The sequence below is a fragment of the Phocoena sinus genome, chromosome 8 (assembly GCF_008692025.1).
Source record: "Phocoena sinus isolate mPhoSin1 chromosome 8, mPhoSin1.pri, whole genome shotgun sequence".
Classification (NCBI taxonomy): Eukaryota; Metazoa; Chordata; class Mammalia; order Artiodactyla; family Phocoenidae; genus Phocoena; species Phocoena sinus.
This window is the reverse complement of record NC_045770.1, coordinates 15,146,421-15,157,250: the sequence shown is the minus strand read 5'-3', so window position 1 is coordinate 15,157,250 and position 10,830 is coordinate 15,146,421. Positions and strand designations below refer to the sequence as shown.

General features: G+C 42.9%; 1 protein-coding gene across 2 annotated transcripts in view; it reads left to right on the top strand.

Annotated features, from left to right (window-relative positions):
* Positions 1-10,816, top strand: part of RNF214 (ring finger protein 214) — a 51,006-nt gene extending 40,190 nt beyond the window's left edge. Inside the window, exons 7-15 of one of the 2 annotated variants that reach the window (XM_032639008.1) lie at positions 3,168-3,264; positions 3,491-3,579; positions 4,169-4,259; positions 4,463-4,561; positions 4,760-5,136; positions 5,271-5,403; positions 5,618-5,722; positions 5,998-6,093; positions 7,015-10,816. In XM_032639008.1, the coding sequence (XP_032494899.1) occupies positions 3,168-3,264; positions 3,491-3,579; positions 4,169-4,259; positions 4,463-4,561; positions 4,760-5,136; positions 5,271-5,403; positions 5,618-5,722; positions 5,998-6,093; positions 7,015-7,080 (1,153 nt within the window). In that variant the 3' untranslated portion in view covers positions 7,081-10,816. The remainder of the gene's footprint in view (positions 1-3,167; positions 3,265-3,490; positions 3,580-4,168; positions 4,260-4,462; positions 4,562-4,759; positions 5,137-5,270; positions 5,404-5,617; positions 5,723-5,997; positions 6,094-7,014) is intronic. The other variant, XM_032639009.1, reaches the window with a different exon arrangement.
* Positions 10,817-10,830: the final 14 nt, after the last annotated feature.

Here is a 10,830-nt window from a genome sequence, read left to right as displayed (position 1 = left end):
TAGAAAGATTAAGTAACTTGTCAAGGGTCATACAACCAGTAGGTAGAAGAGTTGGGACCTCTGTATTAGGCTCTTACTGTTTTTTTTTTTTTTTAAATTGAAGTATTGTTGGCTTACAATGTTGTGTTAGTTTCTGGTGTACAGCAAAGTGATTCAGTTTTACGTGTGTGTGTGTGTATGGGTATTCTTTTTCAGATTCTTTTCCATTATATATTATTACAAGATATTGAATATAGTTCCCTGTGCTATACAGTAGGACCTTGTTTAGCTATTTTATATAAAGTAGTATGTATCTGTTAATCCCAAGCTCCCAATTTATCCCTCCCTCCCCCTTTCCCCTTTGGTGACCATAAGTTTATTTTCTATGTCTGTGAGTCTGTTTCTGTTTTGTAAATAAGTTCATTTGTATCTTTTTTTTTTTTAGCTTTTTATCACATATAAGTGATATCATACGATATTTGCCTTTCTCTGTCTGACTTACTGCACTTAGTGTGGTAATCTCTAGGTCCATCCATGTTGCTGCAAATGGCATTATTTCATTCTTTTTTATGACTGAGTAATATCCTGTGTGTGTGTGTGTGTGTGTGTGTGTGTGTGTGTGTGTATACACATCTTCTTTATCCATTCATCTGTCAGTGGACACTTAGGTTGCTTCCATGTCTTGGCTATTGTAAATAGTGCTGCTATGAACATTGGGGTGCATTTTTTTTTGTTTTTAAAAATTTATTTATTTACTTTTGGCTGCATTGGGTCTCCGTTGCCATGAGCGGGCTTTCTCTAGTTGCAGAGAGCGGGGGCTACTCTTTGTTGCAGTGCGCGGGCTTCTCACTGCGGTGGCTTCTCTTGTTGCAGAGTGCAGGCTGTAGGCGCACGGGTTTCAGTAGTTGTGGCACGTGGGCTCAGTAGTTGTGGCTCGCAGGCTCAGTAGTTGTGGTGCACAGGCCTAGTTGCTCTGCAGCATGTGGGATCTTCCCAAACCAGGGCTTAAATCTGTGTCCCCTGCATTGGCAGGCGGACTCTTAACCACTGTGCTACCAGGGAAGCCCCTGCATGTATTTTTTTGAATTAGTAGACTCTTTCTGTTTTGTATTTTCTAAACTTTTTATAATTTGTATTATTTACATGATGAAAAGCAAAATTAATTTTTTAAATTATGCAAACGTATTGGGACAAGTCAGACTTGTATAGTCTGGTAGGATTTATTCATTGGAACCATTGATTCTTTAAACTAGCTAAGCAAAATAACAGAAGCATGGGACTTGAAAGAAATTAGACCAAGCATTTAAAGAGTTAAAACATACTCAGTGGTTTCTATTATATCAAGGATTTTTTGGGCATCTACTATGGGCAACTGATTTTTTTTTTTCTAGCATGGGTTGCAGTTAGTACCCCTTAGTGAAGTGAAATCTGTTACATATCTTACAGGCTAGTGAACGTATGGTAAGGCTGACCATTTTTATGACTGTTTAAGAATTCCTTAACCATTTTTGTTGTGGTTGCTAGTAGTTCCTTTTGTCTTGTTGGATCCCAAGGAGACAGATGTTGCCAGATGCCCAAAGAAGAAGATTTTTCTGTGTATGAATTTGTGGGATGTCCCCCGTGGACGTGGCAGTATTTTTCTAATATAATTGTAATCCCTAGTTGATAAATGAATTTAATGAAAGTTAGAGGTGTTCGATGAACACCGATAGTCTTTAAGAACAGCATCATTCACAGAAAGCAGCAGCCATGTTTTCCTACAATCATCCCATCGTCACAGAGTGTCTAGTAGGCTAAATGGACCGCTGATTGACCCCACAACGTATATCACATATTCTTATGGTAAGAGGATTCTGACTCCTTATATATTTTTTCACTTGAGAAATATGTGCTGTATTAGGAAAATACATCTACTTATAAACCTTTGTCTAAAGAACTGTTAGAGAAAGGAAAAATAAAAGAACTATTAGAGAATTCTTCCTCTGGCAGGAAGTTTATTTGGAGAGGACAACACGTGCAGATGAAGGAAGAATATGCCCTCCTAGTTGTATCTATTACATGAGTTGACCTTGTCAGCAGAGGGCCAGACGGATGTTAGTGAATCAATAAATGTGTTTGTAAGAGACACACAGACATACACACTTGTACTTTATGAAATAGCTAGCCAGGGGTGTGTGGAGAACTGGGCAATGAAAAAAGGGACCTGAAACCTTATGTTAGGTGGATTTTTTCCTTTCATATTATATTTAAGGTTACTAAAAAAACCAGAAGATGAATAAAATTATTTCTCTCACTGTAGAAAAGTGGGAACATTTTTCTTAAGACAGAATCCTTCCCAATCTTTTCTTCTTATTTTCACCTTTTAGGAATTCAGTGAAAATAATGTACACATTTCCATACTATTCTGTCCACTGATCTGGGTAATCCTGTTGCTTTTAGCTATGTAACTCATTACATTACAGTCAAGTGTAATACAGGGAAATTCTTCTGCCGGTTCTGTTCCTTTGTTGGCATCTTCAGTCCTGAGTAGAATGATCAACCACCCCACATCCGGGGAAATCCCTTATTCCTGGGCAAACTGGGGCAGTTAGTCACCCTAATCCTAAGGGTGTATATTACACTCTAGGGATGGGGCTGGGGAGCTGGTGTAAGAATGAAGGAAACTGATGGAACGGAAAAGTCCTGAGGTATGAAGGCAACATTTTTTCCTTTTGAAGAATGTTTACTATAGCTAAGGAAGTGTGAAAATCAGTAAGCCAGTATCTGTGTGGTTAGTAGTGAATTAGTGATTGCTGCCTTAGGGATAAGTATTTTGGGTTTAGTCCTGCATTCTTCAGTACCCATACCAAAAGACAAGGAGTCAGAGGAATGCCATTTTGATTTGAGCACTCCTGGATCATAGAAGAACATTCTGCCTTCAGTGGGTTTTGGTTCTAAGTACGCACTTTGTTCTGGGTAACTTTATTTTAGCAAATGGAGATGTGAACATTTTTACTTTCAAATATAGGGTGATTATGCAATTTCAGACCACTTTAAACATAATTTGTATATATCTATAGTTAATACTTAGAGTAACACTTCCTCTAACATACTAGGTAGACCAGTTTCAGGTTTTACTTTTGCCTTGGTGTTCCTTAGCAAGCTTGTCTTTCTCTCCTAAGTCTTGTTCTTGGTTTCTTACCTTACAGAGAAGTGTGGGAAATGGAACTGGATAGACTCAAGAATCAAGATGGTGAAATAAATCGGAACATTATGGAAGAGACAGAACGTGCCTGGAAGGCAGAGGTGAGAATAGCCGCTATGTTGAAGCTATGTTGAAGGTCTTGATTTTGGGCTTCCAGATGGTGTGTACTTTTGGTATAGCATCAATACTGTACACTAAGCTATGTAAGTATTATACCGTAGAGCCACTAAGCATTGTTTTAACTATCTAAGGGTAGCTTTGTGTATGTAAAATTAATAAAGTGTGTGTGTGTGTGTTTGTGTGTATGTGTGTGTATGGTTTCCTTAGATCTTATCACTAGAGAGTCGGAAAGAGTTGTTGGTATTGAAACTAGAAGAAGCAGAAAAAGAGGCAGAACTGCACCTTACTTACCTCAAGTAAGTACCTTCCATTTCTAGGGTCTTAATGGCCCTGCAGTTTTGTGTTTTGGAGGCATTTCTTTTTAGGTTTTGAAACCCTGGGCCAGCTAGTCTGGCACTTATTCTGTCTTCACGGGGAGTCATCTCTGTGTGATAGTAATTTGTTCAGTGATTTCTCTTCCCATACTCTAAACTTCCTCACTCTCTGACTCTTCCCTTTCTACAGTCTTATAGTTTTGTACTTTTTATTGTATTATTTCCAATTGGATAAACAGTATCTCTTATGCTGTCAAGCATAGCAAACGTCTTTGGAGATTTGTTTCCTATACAGTCATTTCTCCTCTTTCTGCCGTGAAATTTGGAGGACCCCCGTGGCATTTTCAGCCAGACAAGAGCCCTCTCTCTGTGGTTGGTCCGCTTTCTCCAATACTTGTTTTGCAAGGTGCCGGAGTTAAAGTGAGGCAAACGGCTTAGAACCTTGACCTTCTCCTGCACATGCTCCGACCTCTTCTTTCCAGGCCCATTAGCCAGCTACTGTTCTGCTATCTCAGAGCATTAGGAATTGGGTTTTCTTTAATTCTGTAAATTACTGTTGGTTTCTTGAAAGGTCAACTCCCCCAACACTAGAGACAGTTCGTTCCAAACAGGAGTGGGAGACAAGACTGAATGGAGTTCGGATAATGAAAAAGAATGTTCGGGTAAGTATAGTGATGCGTGATCATTGAGTCAGAGTTAATCTGTGCTTAAACACTTCTGGCGATAGGGAAGGACCTTTTGCATTGCCCTTAGGGCCTGTCCTACCACTCCTCTTGCTTTCCTGATATAGGATGGTGCTCTCTTTTTAGGCAGGCTCATTCTGCTTAGCAGTAAAGGATAATTCTTGCTTTTCTCTCTTTTCTAGGACCAATTTAATAGTCATATCCAGCTAGTGAGGAATGGAGCCAAGCTGAGCAGCCTTCCTCAGATCCCGACTCCCACTTTGCCTCCACCCCCATCAGAGGTAAGAGCGCTGGCTTTGGGGAGTCTACCTTTGTGTGTTGGTGGCAGAGCCTAGAGTCTTTCACTTGTTCTTTTTATGAAGATATCGGGACCATCCTTATTTGGTACAAGAAACAGTTGCTCACTGATTTCTGCTCCAGTCTCCTAAACTTTCATTTTCTTTCTCTCCCACTTGTCTTCCACCTCGTCCCCTCTGCAGACAGACTTCATGCTTCAGGTGTTTCAACCCAGTCCCTCTCTGGCTCCTCGGATGCCTTTCTCCATTGGGCAGGTCACAATGCCCATGGTTATGCCCAGTGCAGATCCCCGTTCCTTGTCTTTCCCGATCCTGAACCCTGCCCTTTCCCAGCCCAACCAGCCTTCCCCACCCCTTCCTGGCTCCCATGGGAGAAATAGCCCTGGCTTGGGTTCCCTTGTCGGCCCCCATGGTCCACACGTGCCCCCTGCCGCCTCCATCCCACCTCCCCCAGGCTTGGGTGGTGTTAAGGCTTCTACTGAAACTACCCGGCCCCAACCAGTAGACAAACTGGAGAAGATTCTGGAGAAGCTGCTGACTCGGTTTCCACAATGCAATAAGTAAGTATCTTTAAGGATTAATTTTAAAAGTGTTTTTCAGAGAAATGTTTATGGGTTAAAATCAGAGAGGTTTCATAGATACTCCTCATGAGTGCAGTCTAGAATCTCTCCCCCTCAACACTTTTCTTCCTTAGGGCCCAGATGACCAACATCCTTCAGCAGATCAAGACAGCACGCACCACCATGGCGGGCCTGACCATGGAGGAGCTGATCCAGCTGGTAGCTGCGCGACTGGCAGAGCACGAGCGGGTGGCAGCAAGTACTCAGGTAAGAAGAGCTACTTGGCGGAGAACTCAGACCTGCTGAGATGTTGGGGAAGAGGTAGATTTCAGAAATATTTGGGGTGGGAAGAAGCATTGCAGCCAGGGGTATCTGGCCTGCTTTCTTCCTTTGCTGCACTGGGAAATGAATGACTTCTCTTTGTTAAATGCCCTGTTTCTCAGACGTTCCTCCCTCACTGTGACAACGTTTCTGCCCACAGCCCCTTGGTCGGATCCGGGCCCTGTTCCCTGCTCCATTGGCCCAAATCAGTACCCCAATGTTCTTGCCTTCTGCCCAAGTTTCATATCCTGGGAGGTCTTCACATGTAAGACTCTATTCTTTGAAAACTGGGATGTGGAGAAGCTGGGAGTGAGGAGGGAGTGGGTTTATACGTGGAGCGCAGGAAGAAGCCATCATCTCCTCAGCTGGGTTGTCGACAGCCCCAGCTGGGAAAATGCAGGTACTCTGTATTGGAACTTTTCTTTCTTTTGGTGTAAAATCTTTTTGCTACATGGAAAGAGTAGATGGAATCATGGGCATATAAGGCAAAGAGGCCCAGAGGTTCCTTACTCTTTTGACTGTCCCTCCTCTGCTGTACAGGCTCCAGCCACCTGTAAACTGTGTCTAATGTGCCAGAAACTTGTCCAGCCCAGTGAGCTGCACCCAATGGCATGCACCCATGTGCTGCACAAGGAGGTGGGTGCTGCATGCCTTCCTCTTTTTTCCACTCTTTCTTTTTGACAGCTGAGACAGTTTAATTTTCTTGAACATTGTACAGTGTTGACGCTCATCATTAATATCTAAACATAAGGTTTCAGTAAACGGTGGCTTAAATCTCAGCAGAATTCAGAATACTGGCAGCTGGGCTCTCCCAGCTTCCTTCTACCCCATTCCCTGTAGGGGACTGGACTGGGTAAACAGTTCATACTAGAACACCGATAGTCGCTGCCTTGGAAAACTGACAATAAGATATACATATCTAACCATTGTTTCAGATGTACCATTGCCAAGAGACTTTGCTTAGATGAGAGGAATGGAATAGGGAACCTGAATATGAGATTAGTAACTCCATTAATAAAATAGTTGGAAGGCTGACCTATTAGAGATTAGCTTCACACACTGACAAGTTATTCCTGTCTTTTATGATGGTACCGGACAGAGTTAAATCTCTTAGCACCAGGGATGATTTTTTTTTTTTTTTTTACTATTTTGTTTTGTTCATTTTGTTTTTCTAAGAGGTAGAAACTGAATTTATATCTAAATTCTTGGTAAGGGAAAATCCTGAATAAGATTTGAGGGCAATGAGCATTAGGAGATGGAAGCTCATCTCAGGCTAAATAGATGGCAAGAAGGAGCAAGCCTGTAGACAGTCAGCAGAGAGCAGCTTCTCACTGTTATTAGCTGATTGTTAATGTTCCCTGTAAAACAAGATCAGCTTCACCTGCTCTGAAGACTCTTCTGGTGGTAAAAGCCAGTGAAGCAGCCCTTCCAGTCCCCCAGTGAGCTTTTCTGACTCAGTAAACATCCCTTAGACCTGTTGAACCTTAACAGCGCTCTCTCCCCTCCTTCCCTCCGTCTTTCCTGATGAACCTGAGGTATGTCTTTCTTTCTTTCCAGTGTATCAAATTCTGGGCCCAGACCAACACAAATGACACTTGTCCCTTTTGTCCAACTCTTAAATGACGGACCTGACTGGGGAGGAAGAAGAGGAGAAACTGATGTGAACAGGAAGCGCGGGTTCAAGATTTCTAAAACTCTATATTTATACAGTGACATATACTCATGCCATGTACATTTTTATTATATAGGTAATGTGTGTATAGAAAGTCTGTATCCAGATGTTCGTAAATGAAAGTATGTATATTATGCAGAAATGGTCTGTCCCCCTCACCTTTCAATTCCTCTGGGGGAAGCAGATTGTAGGTAAGATGGTATTTAATTTGGCCTTGAAATTATGGTATTCCTGCCTAGGGCTGTTTTCAGATGCAATATAAAAACCATCTAGGAAGCCGCTCTTGCTCTAAGGCCACCCTGCTCTGATTTGGCTCAGCCTCTAGTCCATTTTCTTAAGGCTCATGTACGCCGATTTGAACCCTGGTGCTCACCTGCTGTCCAGCCAGATGCCTTGCTTATTGAAAGCCTCTGGAAGCCTCAGTGCTATTCCAGCCCCTCTACTCCAAATGGAGAAAATGAGACTGATTGAGGAAAAAATATATAACCCTGATAGTTTGATTTTTCGTTGCACATTTTACTGTGTTAACACTCATTATTTGTACATAGACATTAGGTTTACAGAATAGTCTGTTTACATCAGCAAAATTCACAGTCCAAGAATAACAACATAACCAGGTCCCGTTTCCCCCATGCCTCCAGAAACTTCTGTCTACCCTACTTCCTGGATAGTCATCTCTTTAGAAACTAGCATAGCCCACAGGTCTTTCCTGGGCCAAGCCATCCCTTTCCACCACTGACTTGGCTTCTGATCAAGCTTTCACAGACCAACCTTGAGAAGTCCTCACCGCTTCCCCTTCACCTCTGGTCTTCTAGTCTAGCTATCTCCCCTCCCCTTGAAGGTTAAGGCAGTTGGTTCACAACCAAGTTGTTTGGTGACCTTGGGTGAGTTCCAGGCAGGCACTGGGGTGAGGAGATGTCTGTGCAAAATTCCTTTCAGGATGATCTTGGGATATGGGTTTGAATTTTTGAAGCAAGAAAGCTATGGGGGACATGCTTCCTGTCCTGGGACAAATGGAGACCAAAGTGCTATGAAGAAGGGAGGTTAGATTTCAGGTTTATAAGTCACTTGTTCTATGGGTAGCTGTCTGGAGCGAGGTCATTTTTCCACCTCTGCTTATTGAGCACTTCCAGTTTCTAGGTTTATACCTGGGAAAGCTGCGTTTCTACTAGAGCTTTGACTCCTTTCCTGTCGCTTTATCTTTACTCCTAATGGAAATGGCTTCAGCTCCCTTCTCTTTTGGAATTAAACAAGTAAAAATTAAGCAGTAATAAAAAAATTAGCTCCAGGAAAGGATATCATTATATTACCAACAGGTGAATTTTTCCCATCTGGGACCTGGAAATGCTTACTCGCACTAGTAGTACATATGAGGGTAGCAAAGATTTTTCCTTTCAGAGCCAAATAATTCTCTCCTCTCTGTTTATGTTACTCTTCCTTGTCTTTCATCCTTGCCTATCAGCTCATGAACATACTCTTTCTCTTCTCTGGTCTTACTTGTCCCGGTTTATTGACTGGCAACAGTGTAAGGAAATGGATTTCCTGGGATCTCCTTGGCATCTTGTAGGGTGATGGAAATGGCCTGGGTACTCCCCACTGTAGAGGTCAGATGACCCACTTTCTTTGGTTAATGAAATATTAATGACTCTAGTTTGGTAGCCATCATGAACAGGAAATGTGGCAAAATGGAAGACCAGTTCCTTTGTTCTTTTCATTTGGTGGGGGGGGGGATTCATTTTTTTATCTTGTAATCTTAAGATTTTATCTGCCCTTAACTTTACAGCAGCCTTTGGGCCACTTGCAGTATTTTTCAGTATCCAATGAAAATACAGAAATTAGAAGTGGGTCTAAAAAATATCCTGTTTCTTTTCTACAAATCTTTGACACCAAAGGAGTAAAGAGAAAACAGGAGGGGATGGGGGGCTTAACTGCTTCCTAGTGAAAGCCCCTGGGAACCAGCTGCAGCAGGAAGACAGTGTGGTGGAGGGTGTGCGTGGTGGCCAGGACTCATCGTCGCTCTTTGCTCTTTCTTGTTCAGGATCAATCCGAAAGCAACAGTTAAGTTTTGGCCACCCTTGTTCTCCCTTTTCCCTCTGTCCACTGGCCTGCACTGGTACAAGCTGTGCAGACCCCTGGGGAAGGCCCCTGATGCAGGGAGTGGAGATGGGACAGTCATTTTTCTGGCATAGAATTTAAAAATAGAAATATAGAATACATATTTTTACAAGGAAGAAGCTGTTGTCTAGATTTTTTTTTTACACTTCAGAGTTCACGGTTTCAGGGTAGAAAGGAAGAAACTGTTAAAAGAAAAATAAGTACAAGTTTTCTCTTTCAAAGAAAAAAATAGGACAATGAGACTTACTAAGGAAGGGGTGGAGTTTTATACCCTGGAAAGAGCTGGGGAAAAACCAGTTTTCCCCAACGTGGGTCGAAATTATAAAGTGGAATGTGGCATTTTCATTTCACGGTAGCGGTTCTGGAAGTTTATTTACACAGTAAGTTCCAAGCTGGAAGTGGACAGTCTCCAGTCTTCCTGTCAGTCTCTGTGGTTATGGGGTGTTCCCCGTCAGCCAGAGCAGCACCAGGTGCAGTGGGAATGAAGAGGACTCAGATAAAAAACTGCGACTCAGTATTCTTGTTTTATTGGTTTATGGCTTGTGGGCAGCTGGCCGAGGCCAGGATCTCCAGAGGCCCTCTTTGTATTTCCCTCTCCCTCATCAGGTAATTCTCCACTGTGCGGGTCCCATACCTGGAAGCAGTGTGTTGACCAGAGAGGAATAGGATCCAGTGAAATAGTAAGAAAATTCAGCTCTTCCTATTAACACTGGTATCATAGTCGACTGGCTTAGAACTGATAGGGAGGAAATGAACTTGGTCCCCACTGTCTAGCCCAAGAACCAGCCTGGGTACCCAAGTACTGTTAGGAGCGGGGAATAAAGAGCAGGATAGGGGCAAAGGATGGCCTCCATCAAGGGGCTCTTGTGGTGAAGGGAATTAGGAAGCCCGGAGGCTGTCATCCTTTTTCCACGCAGCCTTGATACTGAATGCGATGCTGGTGGAGCCAGAAAGCCCTGTGTTCCTGACATTCGTGGTATAATACTAGTGCCACTGTGGGATGCCTTAGCCAAATAAATGAGGGAGACCTTAGAGACAGGGAGAAGGCAATGAAACTGCTCTGTATTATGTCAAGATCTTACTACCACTTACAGCTGAACAGGAAGAAATCCAGGCAGGGGGTATAGGGCATCAACTCTATCCCTGTTGAATGAATCTTCAAGAGTCTGCTTTCAAGGATTAGATAGGAGAGGCTTCCTATCTATTCTTAGCACCTCAGCTACAAAGCTCTGGAGAAATAGGACTGGGGGAGGGGGTGAACAGGTAGCCAGGAAGACAAAGTGCAGACCTGTTATATTTGCTCTATTCCGGCTGCTTTCCCATAGGGCACCTGGGGCTTCCAGGGTTGGGGATGTTTCAGTGCTACCAGTCACGTGTACAGTAGAAGGTTCAGGTAGGGACAAGGAATTAATAAGGTAGAAATTCATTTGTTAGATGGAACGTTTTAGTGGGCACTTTTCCTTTAAGAGAGTTAAAAAGAGCTTTTTGGCTAGAGAAGCCCTCCTTCCCATCGCACTTTTGGTCAGGCTGCAGCCACAGAAAAGACATTGGGAAGCAACACCCATCTTAGAAGGTGGGATTCTATC